Here is a 21364-nt window from a genome sequence, read left to right on the forward strand (position 1 = left end):
TCTGGTGATAGAGAAGCAGAGATGACATTTTGGGTTGTTTTCTTTGTTGTTGTTGTTGGTTTTGTTTTGTGTTGTTTGAGGTTTTAACTTCCTGTGTGTCAAGACCTTTTGGTACAAAATGGTTATGTGCTTATTTGCATGGCTTTGCAGCTATCTAGGGAACGCTTTTGAGCATATTCATAGGCAGGCCACTAAAAATTATCCTTGAGATGATTCTCAGGGAAATGCTACAAAATTGTAGAAATAATTTCATTGCCTTCAGGGACATGACACTGTAAGATTTCACCCAGAGGTGGGCACTGCTAGGATGTATCTCAGTAGACCTGGACACCAAGACTGAGCATCTTTCCTCCTGAATAATTGCGTGACTGTGTGGATACTGAGGTCAGTGGAGCTGCTCAGTGGGACAGGGACTCTGGTGACACAGGCCATGGAGCATGCTGAGTCACTAAATGCCCTTGGTTGGCAATCCCAGGCCACAGAGACCAGGGGAAATCCTGAAGCAAGGAAGGCATACCCTTGGTGGAAGAGGATCAAGTTAGAGAGCACTCAGGCAAGCTGGACATATGTGAGTCCATAGCTGATGATGGGATTAACTCAGAAGTGCTGAGGAGCATCTGACTGGTGTCTGTGGGGCTGCTTTTGATCCTCTTTGAATGATCATTAGTTCATTGGTAGAGGTGCCTGGAGAGTGGAAGAAAGCAAATGTGTCTGCTGTATTCTGAAAAGATAGGAAGGAGCACCCAGAAAGCTACAGGCCAGTCAGCCTTACCCTGATCCCTGAGAAGGTGATGATGGGAGAAATAATCCTGGAAGCTGTTAACAGGCACGAAAGGGAAAAAATATGATTTGGAGTATTCAGCAAAGATTCACTCAGGGGAAGCCATGTTTGACCAACCTGACAATGTTCTGTGATGAAATCACTGGCTTGGGCAGTTGAGGCAAGAGCAGTGCATTGTCTGCCTGGACTTCAGAAAGGCTTTTGACACTGTGTCCCTTAGGATCCACGGAGAGGAGCTGATGGGCTGGATGAGCAGGCAGGCAGGTGGATAGAAAACTGTCTGAACAGTAGGGCCCAGAGGGTGGTGATCAGTGGCACAAAGTCTCTTTGGAGGCCAGTAACTCATGGTGTAAGCCAGCAACGAGTACTGGGCCTAGTCCTGTTTTAACAAGTTCATTTATGATCTAGAGAAGGGGGGGATGTACCTACAGCAGGTTTGATGCTGAAAATTAGGACAAGTGATGGATACACTAGAGGATTATGCTGCCATCCAGAGGGATTTTGGCAGGTGGAGAAACGGGCTGACAAGAACATCATCAAGTTCAACAAAGCAAGTTGCAAATTTTGCACCTGGGGAGGAGCAGTGCCATGCACCAATACATGCTGGGGATCACCCAACTGGAATGCAGCTTGGCAGAAGGAGCCCTGGGTGTCCTGGTGGACAAATTGAGGATTGTTGAGGTCTTGGTGATTCTTCCCTTCTGTTTAGCACTGTTAAGGCCACATGTGGAATGCCATGTCCAGTTCTGGACTCCTCACCACAAAAGGGCCGTGGACGCACTGGAGATATTACAGCCAAGGGTCTTGAATGTATTTAAGGAATTGGAGCATCTGACGTAGGAAAAACTGAGAGAGCTGGGACCATTGAGCTTGGGGAAGGCTCAGAGGGACATCTGATCAATGTACCTAAATACCTGAAAGGACAGTGCAGAGAAGATGGAGCTAGGCTTGTGTCAGTGGTGTCCAGTGACAAGTCCAGAGCCAAATGGGCACAAATTGGAACACAGGAAGTTCCCTCTGGACATCAGGAAACTTTTTCACTATGATGGTTGACTGACAGTGTTGCCTGGAGAAGCTGTGAAATCTCCATCCTTGGAGATAATAAAGAGCTCACTGGACAGCCTTGCTCAGCCTTCTGTAGGGTGCTCCAGACCTCCAGAGGTCCCTTCCACTTCAATATATTCTAATTCTGTAATGGCTGACTCTGTCCACCTCTGCCAGTGATTTCCAACAGCAGTTCTAGCATGGAATTCTTAGCTGAAATCAGAGATGGCTTTGTAATTCTTGAAATCACTGCTATGACACCTCATGTGTTGTTTTATGTTTGGTAAATTTGTGTACACAGGAGTCTGCTGTGCTGAAGGAATTCATCAAAATTCTGGCAGCAAAGTGACTTACAGAGGAGAGGGTAATATAAGTCACCTTAGCATTTAACTGATGTCCTGAGGAGGCTTTGTGTGCAGGCCTGTGCTGTCCCACATCTTGGTGTCCTTAAGACTTTTCTGCTGCATGAGAGGAAGACCAAGTGATGGACATAAAGGAAATGTAGTCAAGCATCCATGAAGGTTCTTGGCAGCCCATCAAATCTCCCACCCTCTGCTAAGAGATAACTAGCCAGTGATACTAGTTACTAGCCTCCTAGCCACTGATACTGGCTACCCCAAAGTTTGGATAATATTCTATCTTAATATTTTATCTATGTTGTATTTGAATGAGTAAGATTTTTTTTTTTCTGTATTTTGTGGATATGCATATATATGCACATGCACACACACACACACACACATCAATTCCTATACATGTGTTTTGTATTTTTATTTTGGCAAGGCCTAAATACTGCTGTGCTTCTTACATAATTATTTCTTCCTTCATTTTAAAATGTATTGGTTGTGCTCCACATAAAGGCTTTTTCTCAACAGAGAGAACCAGTAGAAGAACACCAAGATCACGGATCATCACAAGACAGCAAATCCATAATTTGCAAGATGGTGCAGAACTGTATGAAGCAATTCAGAATGCATCTGATCCTGGTTATATGGAGGTAACTGTAGATACTACTGGGTTAATTTTGAAAAGCTTTTGGAGTAAATTAAAATTTAATAACTTCTGCTGAAATTGACCATTAAATTACTCTTTTGTTTTGCTGCCTTTTGATATTTTCTACAGCATGCTTATTGCTAAATAAATTAATATTAAAAATTTTGAATAAAAGTAATGAAGGCTTGTTGTAATTGATTAATTGGATGGCAATTTTCTCTTGGTATAAAAATCCAGGGTGTAGCACAATTAAAAGTTAATGCCACTTGTCATTTTATTACTTTGCTTTGTCTTGCATATACAAAAACTTAATGCATCTCATCAATCTAGAGTTTCATACACATACTTTTGCATGCTGTTCATTTTATTGTTTGGATAATTATATTGTCTTCATTGTCTTCATTCCCTGTTCCCAGTTAAATCACAACTTTTAAGTGTTTATGCCTTTACTAATAAAGACAGAAGTGATTAGTCCCTGCAAGTTATTAAAAAATTAAATACATGCCTTGCCTTTTGCAAGTGAGGATCGTTGTCTGTCATATTTGATGAAATGGTAGCTATGTCTCTGGAGCTGCATGTACAGAAATCTGGGTCTTGAAGTATTGGTCAGTAAAGTGATGTGTTTGATGCATTTTAGTGTAAATCACTGTCAGCTCAGAGACAGCAGCCTGAGGAGAAGTACAACTCTTCCTTTATTCTTCCAGAAATTTTTCCTAATGTCTTCATATGAAACAGGCAAGCCTGCCTGTTATATTAAATATTCCCCTTACTTATACACTGTCAAGCAGGCTTCTCACTAGTTGTCAGGTAGGAACAATGTGTAGTGTAATCTCTGCACAGAGCAGAGAGCACCAGCTGAGTACCAGCAGTACCAGTGCTGCCTCCTGTTGTTTTAATATACCTCATTTCAGGTCCTAGTAGTGCATCAGCTGGAAATAAATTGCTTCTAACAGATGAATGCTCAAGAAAGAGGCTATCTAAAAATCTTGTGGTTTTTTGATTAAGAAAAAAGATACTGAGGTCCACTTCTCTTGGTTGCAGGGATATCTCAGTGATGACCAATTAAAAGCCTTGAAGGCTTACAGACAGCTGATGAATGACAAAAAACAATCTCAGATGCAGGAACAATTCAAGAAGGCTTTAGAGTCAGCAGAACAAGAAGAAAATGGCTGTTACAAAAGGGATGTGTCTGCAGTATGGAGATTATATGTGGTAGACTACAGAAAGCAAGAAAAACATAAAGGTCAGTGCTTGAAAAATTATAAGTAACTTTTAACTAAATGTGGTAACTGGCTAGCACAGGTAGATTTGAAGAGTTTCCCAACAGTATTTTAGCTTACATGTTAATATTTCCGGTTTGATTCTCGGTTTAAGGCTTTTGGATAGGAGGGAGTGCTGTAGATGTATTTTGTTTAAAAGCCTTCAGAGGGTGAGTGAGCAGGTGACTGAGCTTCCCGTGCTGTTGTCAGGAGCAGTGCTGAGCATCTGGCGCCCGCTGCCCGACGTGTGCTCCTTGCTGAGGGAAGGCGCTCGCTACAGGATCTTCCAGCTGTCGGCGTCCCAGCCCAGGGCCAGGGCAGACTCCACCCACGTCCAGTTAACAGCCACCAAGAAAACTCAGTACCTACAGCTAGCAGTGAGTGCTCTGAGTGCATACAGGTGCATCATTCAGATGTGTCACACTCTCTAAGTGTGGTAAATACTGAAGTTTTGTGTTTCATCAGGTATCACAGGAGATGCTGGTACAGATTTTCTTTCCAAGAAAGGCTCTAGAATTCACCAGTTTGTTGGATCCTTCTTTTCAGCCACCATGTGCTGAAGTGGATTTAGTTGGAGTTGTCATTTCGGTTAGCAGAACAGGTATGTTGTGGACCCCATCCATGTCCTCCCACTGAATTAGCACTGAATTCTTGATTCCAAAAGTCCGAGTTATCTTGGTGTTGTACCTGCATCTCAGGCCTGTGAAAACCTCCTAAATACTGGCCATGTCACTTTGCCAGTGACATGCTGGCAGATAAATTTGTATTTCTGAAGAAAAACTCTCTGTGCTTATTAGCTCAGGAAGTTAGTAAGGCAGCATCTAAGCTCAAAAGCAGCTTATATTTAAGTCGTTTTTATTTCTTTTCTATTATTTTATTATTCTATTATTCTTTTATTTTCTATAAATGGTGAGCCTAAGTTCTCACATCTGTGTTCAGCATCTGCAGAAACACCATCATGCATGTACATGAACTCTCTCTTTGGTGTACAGTGTCATGGAATGAGTGGAATTCAGGCACTGGAGCTCATGGAGAGGGAGAGGTGGATAATTTTCTAGGTGAAAAGAAAAAGTTCTATAGTACTGTTTTTAAAGACACAGACTTTGAGTTGTTTCCTGTAATCAGTAGGGAGCTGGTGTAGAATATGAAAGATGTATGAGATACCTGTCACCATGCAGATGGGCTGCCATAATAGCTCTTTCAAGATGCATGTGAATTTTTTTAGTATCACTTAAAGAGATGTAAAGGTTTAATTCAGACTTTTTTCCTGCTTTTAGGTTTCACTACTGTGGTATACTTGTCTGATGAAAGCTATAATTTAGTGGCAGTAAAGATCTGGACAGATCTCAGACACTTGGCTATTGAAGACGTAGTTGTCCGCTGCTCACTCATTTCTGCAAGCAACCTTCAGTGGCAGTCTGAATTCAGATCAGAAATTCCCGTGCTGTTGGCTGGAGATCTTTCTTTATTCTCAGCCAGTCCAAAGGAATGCTATCTTCAAGAGAAGGTTAATGAACTGAAAAGCGTGATAGAGGTAAACCTGTAGAAGTGTCATTTGATGGTTACTTTTAGCTACTGCTATGTTACATCCTTCAGCAAAAAGTCTGTTAGTATTGATAAACCTTTAAAACAAGTAATGCACACAATGCTGAATTTGAGGGGAATTTTCTGGGAGACAAAGTAAGATGTTAATGCAATTTTCCTGAGGAATTGAATGTCTTGATTTTATTTTTTTTTAATTTTCCAACTCATCCAGCAGATGAGTCATGATGTGCCACAGAATCTCTGAGTGGCAAAAGATCTTGTACCTGTCAATAGGGAATCTGCCATGGACAGAAAGTGCAGGAATCTTCTATGTTGTTGATTTGAAATAAAATAAAATTCTGGTGGGATAATGATGAAAAAAGAAAGTCTTAAATGTAGTGTACATAGTCCTTAAATAGTTTGAAGGCCAACTATTCTGCATTGCAAACTCTGTTCTCCCTTACAGAATGTGCCCTCCTTTTGCTCTGATGCAGAAAGTAAACTGATGAATTTGCTAGGAAGAAATCTCTTGCTGACACCCAGTGTACCTAAAAGATGTGGTTTGGAAAGCCCCTCTCCTTCCTGCAGCCATGCAGAGGATAGAAGTTTGGTAAGCTTCTGATGATTAATGCTGTGTTTATACTGGCAGCACATGCAGCAAGGATTTATGCAAGTGGTGAATGGTCTCACTTCTGTGTCCATTTCATCCAGTCTTTTTAGGGCAATGCAAGCTGATTAGAAGCTTTCTCTTTGTGTAGGGGTTTAGGATTATTCCCCAGAGGAGCCATGAGATAAATTATCCTTCCTCCAAACACTATGTGAAAACTTCCCCTTGTGGCCTGTGTTTCCACAACATACTTTAAGTATTTTGAATTGATGTGAGTAAAATGAATCATCTTTCTTTATAGATGATTTAGTGCTTCTTTGGTCCCACTGTGAAGATTATCCAATGTGAATGTCACAGAAGGGAAAAATCTTGATCTGTACATTCATTTTTATTTCAAGGCATTCTGCAGTTCCCACCTTTGTTGAGAGAATTTACTTCCTTGTCTTTTTATAGACAGTGTTTACTATTTCTAAGATTTAATAGGGATGTCACCTGGAAAATGTATTTTAGCAGTCTTGACAAAAATTGATTTAAATAGTACTCAAGTTTCCCATGAAAGCTGCTGGTGGTGAGTTGCTTCTGACACGGAATACTGAGCACAGTCAGAACAAAAATTTTTCCTGCCATGAGTAGTAAGGGAGGTGGAAACACCCTGGTATGGTATCAGTTCCTGGGGACTAAGTTTAAACTTGTAAGGCATCTTTTTCTATTTCAAAGGGAGGGCTAATGTTTAATTCTGATGGTTTAGTTTATATATTTCATAGACTAACTAGGTAATATTTGTATAGTTTATTAAATACATTAAGAATCTTTTAAAAATGAGACATCCAGTGTATTCTCAGGCCTGTGCTTGAAAGATTTGCTATGCAGAATCTCTCTTGTGTGTATTATCTTCATATTTTTTTGCCTGTGTTCTATCCTGATTTTTCTTAAAAACTTTTTTCTTCTTTTTACTTATTTAACCACCAAGCATGTGTGGAGAACATGACCAAGGCAGTAGAAGACTTATGAGTGCTTTCATTTCTTACCATCTGGCATAGAAAAATTCCCATACATTTTGCCTAGCTCTTAGAAACAAAATGTACAGGTAAAGAGTGACTTATCAGTCATCAGCACTTGAAGGAATAATATTAATCACCATCAGGAGATACCAAACTTAAGTGACATATGAATGATGATGTAGTGTTTTTATATGCAGAGGGGCAGAGGGATTCCCCCATTTTTTGGAAGTTTTTGAGGAAGTTCATGAGAACATTCTATTCAACATAAAACTTCTCTTTTTACCCAGATCTGTTCTAGAATTGAAATGAAGCATCCAAGCCCTTTGTCAACTAGCACACCAAATATGCAACTTGTCACACCAGGGTCAGCAAAAACACCTTCACCTGCTGCAGTTAATGAAAACTATCTCAAAACCAGCAAAAAGAGAAAAGCTATGGACTTCCTCAGTTGCATACCTGCCCCTCCACCACTGACACCAATATGTTCAGTAATTTCTCCATCTGTTAAAAGAGCATTTCAGCCTCCACGAAGTTTGGGTTTACAGCACAGCAGGTCACCCAAGGGGACAGATCAGAATATTGGCCTTGTCACCCCTTGCAAAAAAGTGAGAGAAACTGTCCATCTTCCTGAGAATGACCTGGTTGCTGATGAAGAACTGGCAATGATTAATACACAAGCACTCATGAATAATTTACCAGAAGAAAAGAAGATGGATTATGTAAATGAAAACAGAAATGCGACAGCTACTACTTTATCTGAAGATCTGTCATCCAGAAATAGTTCCAGGTCTACTGGGGAAGCAAATAACTCATCAAAAGCAGTTCTGAAGTAGCTGAGGCTGTTCAGAAGAACCCAAAGGAACCTGAGGACTTATTACCAGCCCACAGAATGCTACAAAGACCAAAATCCCAAAAACGCTGCTAATGCACATGTACAGAATTGTATATATTTCAAATTCAAATTATTTTTACACTTTGTACATTAAAACTTGATTGTATTTAATAAAGTTCTATTACAAAAACAGACTCATTAAATAACACTTCATTTGCAAAACAGTTTGAAGTTTAGTATGTAAACACTAATCACAAAGATGTATTGTACAATAACATCAGTGTGGCTGAGGGTTTGATGACATTCTGTAAGCCATTGATTCTGTGTTCTTACATTACAGCAGGATCTTTGTTTCAGTCTAAAGCCATCAGTTTTGTTACCCCCTGCAACATTAGAATAGTTGTTTGGCTGTCCAAAGTGGCACAGGACATAATAAAGAGTTCTCTTATTTTCAGCAAACAGAACACTTTAATTCTGAAATGTTGCTCTGCTATTCTGGCACAGTTCTTGTACTTTTCTCCTCAGACTTTCCATATAGCACTAAGGGAGGTTTAAAGAACAGCAATGATTATTTGACTCACAGCAAAATGCCATGCAGAGTTATTATTAAATAGCTCCTTGGTCTGTGTTTTTGCTTCAGCTGTTCAGAGCTGCTCCTGTAGCCCTGTTTCCACTTAGGAGGTAACAAGCACAAGCCTAACACTAATGTTTCATTTCAGGAGCCTCTCCATCTTGGGATCAGTGAACTCTTATGTCTTGGCAAGATGAAGAGCTAAGTTTGCTTTGTTGAAGTGTTTTGCTTGCAGGCTGGAGAAGCTGTTTGTGTTTAAGGTAAGGGCAGCATGAATCCAGTCAGTGGAGAGAGGGAACAGCATCAATCTTGCTAAAATCTGTTGAGCTACTTTTGCCATCATTCACTTTGCTTCTGAAAGTTACAATAATGCTCTAGGCATTAACAGTAGATACAAAAAGTTTATACAGTCAGATATAAAGCATTAAAATGGCAAGAAATGCCAATTGTGAGGGGAAAGAATTGGCCACAATGGCTTTAAGACAGAAATAAGTTAGGAATGTTTACTGCTAGTGTCAGACTGTGATGCAGAAAAAAATACCCAAAATGTGGCATGTGGTAGAGCCCAGTACATTTCACATATGCCTGGATGGATTTTCATGGAGGAAGAGGGATGAGACAGAGTACAGTTTGTACTGGGTACAGTGTTCTTCAGTGCTCTTACAGTGGTCATGTAGAGCTGTGAGAGCATGGTCCAATGCCATTTAAAGATTTGTAAGAAATAAAATTTAGGAATTTAGTAGAAAAACACAAAAATAAAAAACAGTTTAGAAAAAAATGTAAAACTAGAGACTCTTATACCCTGATAATTAAAGCACCAAGGAATGCACATCTTCAGTTAAATGTCACGTTGGTACGTGCCAAGCCCGGTCTCCTCCTTGGGAAGGCAGGAAGGTGGGTGGGATGGGGACCTGTCCCATAAGCTGCACTTGTTCCACTGCAGCTTCCCTCATCCCTGCTTGGTTTTTCAGACCGGAGAACACTGTGGAAGGTGACATTGTGCTCATATTGTTCTTTCATCCGTTGTATCTTTTCCCGAGGGACATGATGAATATTTCTTCTGTAGAGTCAAAAGTAACAGAAAACACAAGTATTTAGCTGCCTGGGTATGAGGGGTTATCTTCAGTTTGCTGAAGTCCCTGACAGGTTCAGCATAATGGTTCAGGTCTCCACTGATCTCTTACTGGCCTGTTTTTACAAATTACTGTTCATTTCCACCTACTTCTTAGGAATATTATCGTGACTGCTGAAAAACGTAACACCATTATTTTTGGGAGGCAGATGGGACATAGGGATTTGACAAATATCCAAAATAAGAGTTGTGTAGAAGCCCTGTGTGGTGTTTTATATGAGTGCTGCTGTGTTTCAGACTAACAGCTTGTTGGCCTCAGTGAGCTTGTGTGCAGCTGGAGATGGCAGCAAGGGCTGAGCCAGCCCAGACAGCGAGCAGCAGCAAGGACAGGGTCACAAAGTGCTGTGCTTTGAGAGCAAGCAGGCAAACATCACACGTGATGGGTCTCAAGCTCCAAGGCAGACTCATAAATGACAAGTTTGAGAGGGAGGGGAACAATGCTCAGACATGCAGGGCTTTCTGGATGGAGTAGCCACAGTAGCACCGGCCATGATCCCTCCACAAGTTAGCAGGAATTGTCTTCCCAAAGACCACCAGGAATTTCTGTTTGTGAGTTTGCAAACCCCAAGTATCTTCGGGGTTGCCATTTAGTGCTGGTAAGGCGCAGCTTGTGCCCCAGTGAGTGTATGTGAATTATCTTTACAATGCTGCTGTGAAAAGTCAGTGTGGGTCAAATATGCAATAAAACAAACTGCAGGTTACTGAGTAGCTCTGCCTACAACAAATGATCAGACTGTGTCCCTGCAGTGCTCCCCTGGCAATGGCTGGTGCTGCTGAGGCCAGAGCTGGCTGACAGCTCAGGCTGTGTCCTCACCTGTCCCCAGGCCTTCATCTGCCATGTCCTGCCTCCCCTGCAGCCACGAGCACTCTGGGCCTTGGCCCTCTGCCATTTGTGTCCATCACTCACACACAGGAGCAGCATTAATTTTTGACTAGAGCTCCTGGCTGGTAGAAAACAAATCCTTCCATTGCAATGAAGTGCCCATGCCTTGTTATCTTGCACTAAGTTAGCACGTGTTATCTTCTGGATTTGGTAGCTGGGAGAGCACTGCTCCCTGTAACTCACAGCAGGCTGGCTAAAGCCTAGGAAGGCAGCCTGCACTAAATTTTTCAGTGACTACAGCCATTAACCCTGCAGTCATTGGTCAACATAACATTCTTAGAGCCACATTCAGCTGCCTCTACACCCTACGACATTGTCCAGAGTGTTTTTATCCTTTTTGTGTGTGTGTGTTAAGATCTTCACAAAGATCCTCTAGAACCCCATTTCTTACCCACACCTGATGCACCATCCCTCCATGCTGCAGCAGGACAGCATCTGTTATGGTTAGAGTCTTAAGGACAGAAGTCTCAATATTGGCTATATTGTGCTTAGATTCGAGTTTGTGCCCAAACAAAAGAGACTGCTGCTCAAAGTACAGAATGAAAATCAGAGCTCCTGCCCCACCAAACTTACAGCACAAAAACATGCTTCAGAGCTTGTTGCCTTTTCTACTGCCTGACTCACTTCAGGCTCTTTCAGGGCTGAATTCACTACAGACCAGGTACTCAGTAATGGAAATTTCCCACAACAATCCTTCTGTTGGCATTTACCAGGCTACATTCTTCCTTATATGAAGAGGAAGAAGGCTGACCTGAGTGCATGTCAACAAAATGAGAGAAGCTGTCTGTTCCAGCAAAGAGAAAACTATGTACCTTGTCAGCTCTTGAACATTGAACTTCCAGGGTGTATCTGGTTCTTGGAATGTAACTTCATATCTATTTTCATGTGCCTAAAGGACACAAAGATGACATTATGAAGCTGCACTAAAAGAATTGTCACCTCCACCAGAACTCCTGACAAGAGACAGCAATGCCTTGTCAAAGACTCTGTATGGTGTGTATTTCACAAGTAATGAACTACAATTATAAATCATATCTTGATATATTTGCCAACAAATAGCTTGGGAACTGTTCAATTCATGTCATGACTTGGGAAGGGTATGATGCCCTCATCACCAAGAAGTAGCAGATTCAAAGGCCATTAATCTTTTTAAGTGATTTTGCCTTCACTGAGTTACAAAGCTGACCAGCTAAATAATTACATGGGCACCTCTGCCCCTACTTCATCACACTATCCATTCTTAACTGTAATTAGAGAACTATGAGAAAACTGAAGTAAATATTTTTAGCCATGTAATGAACCTTTTCAGTCAGATCAACCTGTAAATGTCATAGCTAGGCATATAAAAGCAATAAATCAGAGCTTTCCCTACCATCATCACATACGGCTTCATTTCCCAAGCGTGGATGTTGGTGTTATCAATAATAACCGGGCTTTTCCCTTTCTTCATTGCTTTGCGTGCTGCAATGTAACACATTAGGTAAAGCTAAAACATATTAAATAACAGAGCCAGGCCTTACTAACTCCAAAGTGCTCTTTCTCTGCCCACTCACACACTTGGTTCCCCACCAGACCTGGGTTTGCAGTTACCACCCAAATGGGAGCCAAGGACAGCACCCAGAAGAGATGGTGCAGCCTCTGGCTGATCTGAAGCTCTTTTAGAACATACTCAAAACAGCAAAAAATTACTGTCATTTGCAGGAGATCCCTGTTACATCATCTCAAAGTATGAGATCTCATCACCTAATTCCTTCATCATCTCAAAGTATGAGATCTCATCACCATCCCTACAAATTCCTTCAGAGCACAGCCACCAAAGCATGATGCATTGAGTAAAGACTGGGTTGTTTAATTCTCAAACTTAAACTCAGCCTGCAAGTTTTCCTCCTGTCTATCATTATATTCTCACCCCCTTCCAGGTCAGGACAGGCACCTAAGAAGTTAGAGGAGAAGGCTGCAGTGCCTGTACTGCAGGGAGCAGCTGCTGGGCTGGTGTCTGAAGGGCATCAAGATTCAGCAGTGCCTAATCTAAAATAATATTAACCAACCTCCAAAATGTTTTCTTTTACAAATTTCCCTTTTATAAGACAGAAGAAATCAAATCAGAAGTGGTAAATGTATTTTTTAGCCAATGCCCCATGAACTACATTGTATGACACCACTTTGAGGTATTTTAATCTGGGGGCTAAGTTTAAGGACAGCCTGAAATACAAAAATATTTTGCACAGCCCTTGGATAAAGTTCAGTCACCTCTTTTCTGGTTCCACTTGTGTGCATCCTCTAGGAAATCAGGCTCAAAGACGTAGACACCATTTTCAATAAAGAAGTCATCAGTACTAAGGACTACAGCAGTGGGGTTGTCACGTTTCAGCTGTCTGCAAGGAAAAATAAAAGATGAAAGAAGAATTAGTACCTGGTAACACCCTTTAACAGAGACCAGTCAGCCATGAGCTATTTGAGTGCTCTGCAAATACACACAGTGCTTCATCTGAAAAATCCCAATTTAAAGGATCTGGAAGTACTACAATCAGTAGATGGACACGTAGGAAGAAAGGAATGGAGCTTGAAGGCGTGGCCTTGATCTCTTTAATTCAGCAGAGAAATCTACACAGGACTACCAACATCTGAGTCTTTAATCTTATTAATATATTCAGCTCTCCTTCTGAGTTACCTGAGAAAGCAGGACTGTAAAGAGAAGGGAAAAAAAACCCAAAACAGTAGCCCAAACCTGCTTATCCAGGCATAGAAGTTGGTGTCACAAGACAATTTGATGATGGGAATTTTGTTATCTTCAGAGATTTCTGAAGATAACCAGGAGGAAGGATTTGTTATTTAGTAAAGATGGTCCAGAGAACCGTGAGTTTGGTTTGAGGGGTTTTTTTTGGCTGTAAAGCAGGTAGTACTTATTTAGAATTTTAATTTGCAAACAAGTATTTGAATGATAAGTCAATATTTTGTGTTAATTTATATAATTTTATGGTTCTTATCACTTGTCCCTCCACTTAAATCTCCTCTTGTAGAGCTGAGTAATTTTTATCTCTTCAGCTTTTAAGCTAATTTTCTAAACAAATCTAAACAAATTTTCTAAACAAATGTTTTACTGACAAATTTGCAGATCTGTAAAGCAGACTGCTGTGGTGAGTGGCCCTGGGCAATCCCACTTCACATGGGTATGTGTCCCCCAGCAGTGCTCCTGCAGGCTGGGCATGCCTTGGGGAGCAAATGGACACTGCTGGACACTGACCAGCTGCCTCACAGGCAGCTATTGGCTCCTGGAGGTGGAAGGCAGTGCTGCCTTGTGTGGAGGTTTAAATATGAAGCATCCCTCTGCCAGTCCTTAGAGACCACAAAAAAAACCCCAAAAAATCCCCAAACAAACAAACAAACAAAAACCCCAAAACAAACAAACAAAAGAAACCCCAACAACTCTTAATGTATGATTGTGTTCCCGTTTGTGTCTAATCCAGAATTTTTTGTGTCCATAGATATAGAATTGTCCTTTTTTCTTAATCAATCAGAGAAGAGCTGGGGGAGGAGAGAGTCTCTGCAAGAAGTCAGGGAGAGCCCATGGCATCATCCCTCTATTTCCTGTCTCCCAAGGCCCAGAATGTCTTGGGAAAAGAAAGCAAGGTCAGTCAAGAAACCCTGTATCTCTCAGACATGAATGCTGCTGCCCTGCTGTCTCACACCACACCTGGTCTCCAGTCCCTGTGACTCATTTCAGCTTTCCTAATAAACACTTCTCCCTCCATCCCCACAAGCTGCAAAATAACCATTTCTCAGTGTCTTATCTACATGGGCAAGAGCAAGGCAAGAGGTGTCTCCAGGTTATCAGCAGCAGAACAGGCACACAGGCAGAAAAACCTTGATTCTGTCACCCTGCTCTGTTTCAACCATTTATTTACCAGCTGTTCCCTAATCTGCCTGCAAGCAGCAGCTCTGCCCTAGGACTGCAGGGTGCATCTAGCTCAATAAATGTCAGCTTCTGACTCTGCTCTGTCTCCACTGTAATTTCTACCATCTGCTGATTAATTAATGTGATTTTGTGGTGGGCTCCACCCCAGCCAGCAGTGACTCAGCGCTGATGGAGCCAGGACTGGGTTGTACCCCCTGTAATGCATCATTCCAGCACCTACCTGTCCTTGTCTTCTAGCCCCAGAGGGATGTTTTATTCACAAAATTACTGCTGGGAAAACTGATTTAAGAAAAATCATGTTTTAAACACTGTTAGCAAACAGTAAAATTTTGTTGCTTTAATTTTGGCCTCAGGCAAAAAATCCTTATTATGAAAAGTGAAGCAACATCTAATGCTTCTCTGGTTACTGCTGTGGAGTGCTTGATATATTCAGGTCTCCCTGTGATTCAGCACCTCACATTTCCCACTGCTTTACTCATTGCAATTTCTTCTCTAAGAAACTGACTGCTAAACTATGTGTTTTCCTTTTAGCTACTAATAGGCACATAAAATGTGCACGTTAATAAAAGTTCTCAAGACTCATTTTTTTCCTTGCTCAGTATTTCTTTTTAAAATGTTCTTAACCCGTGCAAATTTTAAAATCCATTTTCTTGGCACATACCTTACTGAATTTTCAGCCCTGAGGGCTTTGATATTAACCCTTAAGCAATCTAAACTGTAGGTGAATATCTGTAAGTCTATGGTCCTCACATAAATAATTAAAGTAGATAAAACTTGTGTTTCAAAGGAGAAAAAATATGGGACAAAATGGGCTGAGAGCTATGAATTACTGTAACATTTGCTATATTCATACCAAATGAGCTCCTGCTAACAGCAACATAAGAAAACATGAGGTGTGAAAAAGATGGTTTACCTTCTGTTTATTTTGCTGGTTTTAACTTTTAGCTTTCCAAAACAACCAAACTGTTGCTGAAGTTGACAGCTCTTTCCTCTAATCCCTTCCATATTGCCCACAAAGCTGACAAAACTATTTCTTCTCACCCTTATCATTCCAGAGAGCACCAAGAACCCTTTCATGTGGTCCTTACTAAATGAGCCTTCCACAATCTTCACAGGACCTCAGGTTAGTTTAGAAGAAAGGTCCTGCACAATCACATCATGCTCTTAATCACTGGAAGCAATTAAAATGCCTGTATTTTAGAAAAATACAAACCAGCTATGCAAAATGGGAGAGCTTGTGACCATGGTTATTTATGAATAAATCTTGAACTGCCCTGTAAAAAGAAAATTACCCACTGCTGATAGATAAGCACACTTACACTGCAATCTCTTTGCAAGATCAAAGGACACATAGGAGCTATGTTTGCATTTTTTAAAGAAGCCACTGAACTGGAAGCACTGCATTGTGACGGGCAGCACCTGTGAAAAGTTCAGTATTGATTTGTTTTGGACACATAATTGCACAGTACTACATGTCTTCATATTGCAGTGGATATGGTACCTCCTTCACCTTGCACAGGGGTGAGGAGAAAAGGGTTTAAGGAGGTTTATTTTAAGCAGAGGAAACATCCCTCCTTCTCTTCTGGCTTTCTCATCCTCTCTAGTTTCTGAAACAGCAGAAAACCTTTCCTTAGCAAAGGGTAGAGCATCATAAATTTTGTATCCATAGATTATCATACTTTTCCATCAGAAAACTTGAAAATAAACCAATTCCTGATAGGAGACTGGAATAAACATTTTCAGTGCTCAGAAGGCCACAGAACAGAATATCAGAGACCAGAACATGCACGTACTGGCACCATATGCAACCACCTCCTCTGGACACTCTTCCAAACTTTAAGGGTCCTGTGGCATTTCAAAGGTGTCTAAAAGCCTTTTGCTCCAGCAGGAAAGCGGGACTGTGAGATCTGGAGGGGCAATGCCCAGCACTTGCCACTGTCTACTGGGTTTGAAGAACCCAGGTGCCCCGAGGGCTTTGCCTGCCGAGCTGCCAGGCCCTGCAGGCAGAGCACAGCCGAGCCCTTGTGTCCCATCCCGGGAGGGTCCAACCACGGCTCTGTCTCCCAAGGCCCCAGGCTCGAGTCCTGTCTGATCAAGGCACTCAGGAGGCTCCCCTGAAGTGGTTTCAGGCAAAGGTAAATGTTTACAGAGCAATGATGCAGGGAGGAGGAGCTGCAAGAGCTGAAGCCCATGAACCCGTCAGAGCTGCAATGCTGCAGTGGGGTCAGGTGCTGGGAACGCTGGGAGCAGCTGGCCCAGGACTGGAGGTGCTGGGATAAACCAGGCAACAGCAGCAGAGAGAACTGGAGAAGACACAGATTGTGCCAAGCAGTGATGCCTCAGTGCCAGGGCATTTTTCCTTCTCCTGTTCCGAAAGATTACTCGTTCTGTGCTTCACAAGGGAGTACAAGAACAAGCTCATTTCAAGAAATAAATCAACAGCTGTGGCTGAAAAGTTACAAGTTTGCTCATGCCCAGCCTATGGAGCTTGAGTAAAACTGTTGGATAAAGGATCAGGTGTAAGCTGAGCTGTGCAGCACAGCAATGTAAGAGCTGGAAATGCAGCTACTGTGCAATGCAGAGTTTGCTGGGGAAGCAGGTATGAGCTTGTATGTGGCTCACTTAAATTCTGGAGGCATTTTTGGAAGTACAGCTGCCACTGCACCTCAGATAACCTTTTTTCTTAGCAGCTGCCTCAGTGTGATCACAAACCTGCGCTGTGAAGTCAAGGACAATGTGTTCAGGAAGAGCATGTCCAGCACACTGAAGGAGGCTGATGGAGATGTGACTCCCAGCTGTGACTCTCCTTCACATTTCCATGACATTTGGTGAAAGGTTAAAGGCAGGTAGCTGGGGCCACCTAGAATATGTGGCTCAGGGAAGCTCATCCTTAACAGTGAAGCTGCTGGAAAGGTGTGAAGCTTGGTGGTGAGCAGACCAACTCCTCATCCTGGCTTGACTACTCAGTAGTCACATGTGGGTCCTCTGCTGTCTTTGCCAGAAACCAAAAACCAGACCTGAACTGATCCATGCCAGTGTAGGGCTGCTCTGAGCTGGGAGCAACCAGGATGAGGAAATCATTTCAACAAAACTGCCAAAACTAAAGCTTACAAAGCTGTATCCAAACTCTGCTGAGTGACATTGAAAGGTCAGGGAAACAAGCCATGGATCCCAGGTTGTTCCTAGGACTGTGTGATGGGCCCTTTTGAGTGGAGTTATCACTGGGTTGCTGTATCACCAGTGATAACATTGATGGTTTGTGACTCGTGGGCACCCTAAAGATGTAGAGTTTGTGATAGAAACACAGAAATACTGGCTGATCTGCAGAAAGAATTAATGTAGGTATGTGTGAAAGCACCAGAAGAAAGAACAGAGCAAAGGCTAAAACAATGGTACCCACTGACAGCCAAGATCATTAACAGCAATAAAACTGGGATAGGTCCTGATTACAGCCCCCAAGGCCAGCACGGAGCTGAGGCCCAGCACTGGTGACCTGCCACAGGAAAACCCTTGCTCTGAGAGCAGGAGGATGGCCAGTAGGTCACACCAGCCTCTCCACACCAGCTTCCTTTCCCTTGTCCCAAGAGCAGCAGATGATGAAGACACGCAACATGGGAAAATGAATAAATGGGAAAAAAATCCACCTAAGATTCATAAAGCACCAAGTAAGCAGAATTTGCAGGGTAAAAAAATGGCATTATCAGAGCTGTTGGCTGGAGATGGCACAGCAGACCTGGCCAAAACCTACCCTGCCACCACCAACCGAGAGCAACCCAGCAGAGAAAGCGAGGATGGGACAGCTTATGGTCCTTGTCTGTTCTGATTTTGGGCAGACCACCTGAGCACATTCATCTTGATGCTTGCACGTATTAAGCTGTGATATTGTGAGTGAATAAAATCTGAGAAAATAAACTTGAATTTATAAAATGAGTTTACAGAGTACTTTTGCAAATAAACAACCACCTTCCTCCTCCAGGGGCATCTTGCACTGAGATCTGTTGCAGTCATTTTTTGCAAACTTGCCCTTGTGCAGCACATAGCATTTACCAATACCAAAAGCTATGCAGTGTGAGAACAGCAAAAGAATTCTCTTGGTACAATCCTTCACAAGCTGGACAGGGTTAAGGACAGGTACTAAATGCTGCTTTTGGATCTGTGTGTTGCTGAACAGCTAAACACAATTATTCGATTAAGAGGGGCTAGAAACAATAAGATACTCAAACCTCCGTCTCACAGAGGACTACTACAACAACACTTACAACTGATTTTGTAAATGTGTCATTAACAATTAACCCTGTGTTTTGACCTAAACAGTACAGGTAAGTACAGTTACTTGCACTGCCTGAGAACATGCCCCCAAACCTTCATGTTCTTACTGTGCTATGAGAAGACCCAAATCCGCCTGAAGGAGCAGGCCCACACTTACACGCCATCTGAAGGGAGGGGTTTGGTTTTTGGGTGTGAGCAAAACGCAGCACTTGGCAATTCATAAAAGAACTTTCTTTGCCAAAGTGCAGTGAGGGAGAAGGCCCAGTGGGACAGGGAAGTGCTCCACTGAGAAGAGGAAACTGTGGATGAAGCCAGTGTATCACACACCTCTGACAGCAGAGCCCTTCCTGTGGCAGCCCATGATCCCAGCACGGGTCCCTCAGCCCAGCAGAGTAAGAAGGCAGAACGTTCCTCTTTTGATAGGGAGTGGGTGGCACTGGGAGCTGTGTGATACGAGACTGTGAGATTTTGATACCAAACTGCAGCTGCACCGTCACACTGACTGCAGGGCTGCTTCCCAGCACTCCCCACTGTGTCTTTCCACCTATTTACGATCAGCCTTTGAGATGTTGGAGCGTGGAGTGGTCTCCTCTACACATTTTATACACTGCTAAAGCTCTGACCAGGAGTGCAGGACATTACAAAAACAGAAGTTAGAGTTGCCAATTTTCAGCCAGAGAGAGGAAGTTTGTTACCATGTTTGTGATCAAACACAAAAAAACCCTAAATCACAAAAAAAACCCAAAAAAAACCCCAAAAAAACAAAAAAAAAAACCAACCCAACAAAACCAATCAATCAAAAAAATAAAATTTAAAAAAGAAAAAAGAAAGCCACCAGCAATCTGACACTTTTGAGAAAAGGAACAAGTACCGCCCAGGTCGGGGTGATCAGTCCATCTCACCAGAAGCATCCCTGTAGGTACCACTGGCTCGGAACAGGACCTCGCACAGTCCCACGGGCAGGACACCCAGACACAGCCACAGGTGCCGGGGACAGCGCAGCCAGGAGCGGGCCTGGAGCCGGGGGCTCCGGGCGGCTGCGATCAGCCGGGGCTCCCTCGGGGCTCCCTCCGACCCCAGCCCTGCCCTTTTTCCCGACGGGTCCGCAGCGGGCGCCGGGCGGGCACAGCCGCTCCCGCAGCGCTGCCCCGCTTGCCCCGGAGCCGGGGCGCGGGTCCCGCTTACCTGGCCAGGGTGCTCTTGCCGGCGCCCGGCAGCCCCCGCAGCAGCACCAGCCTCCCTCCGTCCCGCGGGGGCCGCAGGCTCAGCGCCCCCAGGGCCCGCAGCAGCCGCTCCTCCTCGGGGCCGGGCCCGCCGGGGCCGGGGCCCGGGGCCGGGCCGGGATCGGGGGCCCGCGGCAGCCGCTCCGCAGCCCGGCCCCGGCCCCGGGCCCCGCCGCGACCCCGGCCCCGCCGCCCTCGGCCCCCGCGGGCGGGGCCGGGCGCGATCCCGCGTCCCTCCATGTCGCCCGGGCCAGACTTTGTCCCGCGAAAGCGAAAGCGGCCGGGAGCGGAGACTCGGGCAAGGACGGGCGTGTGCGGCTGCACAGCCAAAGCCTCAGCTACGGCACCCGCCGCAGACTCGGAACTTTGGCCCGAGATACCATCTCCAGTTATTTACAGTCAGGATTATTCCCCAGTTTCTCAAAGGCAGCAGCCTGACAGCGTTCCAGTCCGAGGTGCTGCCTCTGTATTGCGAACTACAGGGCAGGGCCGAAAGGGAAGGAATCATCAAAGCCCCAAAGAGAAGTAGGGCTGGTTACAGGACACCAGGTATGCAAGGACACTTCGCCGCCCGTCCCCTTGCTAGCAACGAGCTACTGGAGTCCTCCTCAACCACAGAAGCAACAAGGATGCCAACTGCCGAGCACTGAACGAATGATCCTGTGCATCACGCTCACTACACCACCCTAATTATCTTTTTCAAACATATTATCATAAGAGAAAGTAAAGGAAGATTTAAAGATTTCTGTCCTCTAAAGAAAACCTGTTTTCCATTAACTTGCTTACCAAAGAAGCCAAAGAAATTACAGTTTGCAATAAAACCAAAAAGAGTTGGAGTGGTATCACACCCTCCCTTCTCAGAGCTATGCACAGCATCATGCCCAGCTTGGTTAGGAGCCAGCTCCAGGTATGCCCCAGGCACACACCACCACCAAACCTCAATGCTGGAGCTTTAGGTTCTGAGGTTCCAAAAAATGCTAAAGAGAGTGTTCACACATAGGGAGAAAGCCTAGCTCCCCAGGGACATGGCACACAACGCTAACTGAAGTAAGTGGGGAAAATGTGGCAGAAAATTTAAAATTCACAGATAGGGGGTTAAAGTAAACTTAAACTGGCAACACTCTACTAAGAGATTAAACATGACTTGCTCATACAAGAGTACGGTGAGATTTTGAAAACTATTTTTATTTCAAGCATTCTGTAAGGCCAGGATTCAGTAACAGAAAACAGAGGCATTCAGATTTCTCGCTCAATAAATAGAAGTAGGAAGACAGTGCTGAGTGACATTTTCCTGAAATCAAACTAACTTGTCTGCTGCCACTAGTACAA

The 21364-nt window shown here is 43.5% G+C and overlaps 2 protein-coding genes across 2 annotated transcripts in view; one reads left to right on the plus strand and one right to left on the minus strand.

The window, feature by feature from the left end:
• Positions 1-9132, plus strand: part of LOC102066240 (BRCA2 DNA repair associated) — a 35245-nt gene extending 26113 nt beyond the window's left edge. Inside the window, exons 21-27 of the mRNA XM_005482474.4 lie at positions 2701-2822; positions 3860-4061; positions 4288-4454; positions 4543-4678; positions 5355-5611; positions 6068-6211; positions 7497-9132. Coding sequence (XP_005482531.4) covers positions 2701-2822; positions 3860-4061; positions 4288-4454; positions 4543-4678; positions 5355-5611; positions 6068-6211; positions 7497-8042 — 1574 coding nt within the window. The 3' untranslated portion in view covers positions 8043-9132. The remainder of the gene's footprint in view (positions 1-2700; positions 2823-3859; positions 4062-4287; positions 4455-4542; positions 4679-5354; positions 5612-6067; positions 6212-7496) is intronic.
• Positions 47-20556, minus strand: N4BP2L1 (NEDD4 binding protein 2 like 1). The gene is made up of 5 exons (XM_074535322.1): positions 19998-20556; positions 12878-13002; positions 12000-12088; positions 11440-11516; positions 47-9672 (listed from the first exon to the last, which is right to left on the minus strand). The coding sequence occupies exons 1-5, from the start codon at positions 20273-20275 to the stop codon at positions 9447-9449; spliced, it is 795 nt and encodes a 264-aa protein (XP_074391423.1). The 5' UTR covers positions 20276-20556; the 3' UTR covers positions 47-9446.
• Positions 20557-21364: the final 808 nt, after the last annotated feature.

The sequence above is a fragment of the Zonotrichia albicollis genome, chromosome 2, assembly GCF_047830755.1.
Source record: "Zonotrichia albicollis isolate bZonAlb1 chromosome 2, bZonAlb1.hap1, whole genome shotgun sequence".
NCBI lineage: Eukaryota > Metazoa > Chordata > Aves > Passeriformes > Passerellidae > Zonotrichia > Zonotrichia albicollis.

What these genes read in the sequence shown, in the direction of transcription:
- N4BP2L1 (XM_074535322.1), bottom strand. Translation starts at nt 20,275, where the DNA reads ATGGAGGGACGCGGGATCGCGCCCGGCCCCGCCCGCGGGGGCCGAGGG. An exon ending in GGCAAGAGCACCCTGGCCAG is followed by an intron (nt 13,003 to 19,997) that starts GTAAGCGGGACC and finishes TTTTCCTTGCAG; the next exon opens with ACAGCTGAAACGTGACAACC. An exon ending in CAAGTGGAACCAGAAAAGAG is followed by an intron (nt 12,089 to 12,877) that starts GTGACTGAACTT and finishes GTTACATTGCAG; the next exon opens with CACGCAAAGCAATGAAGAAA.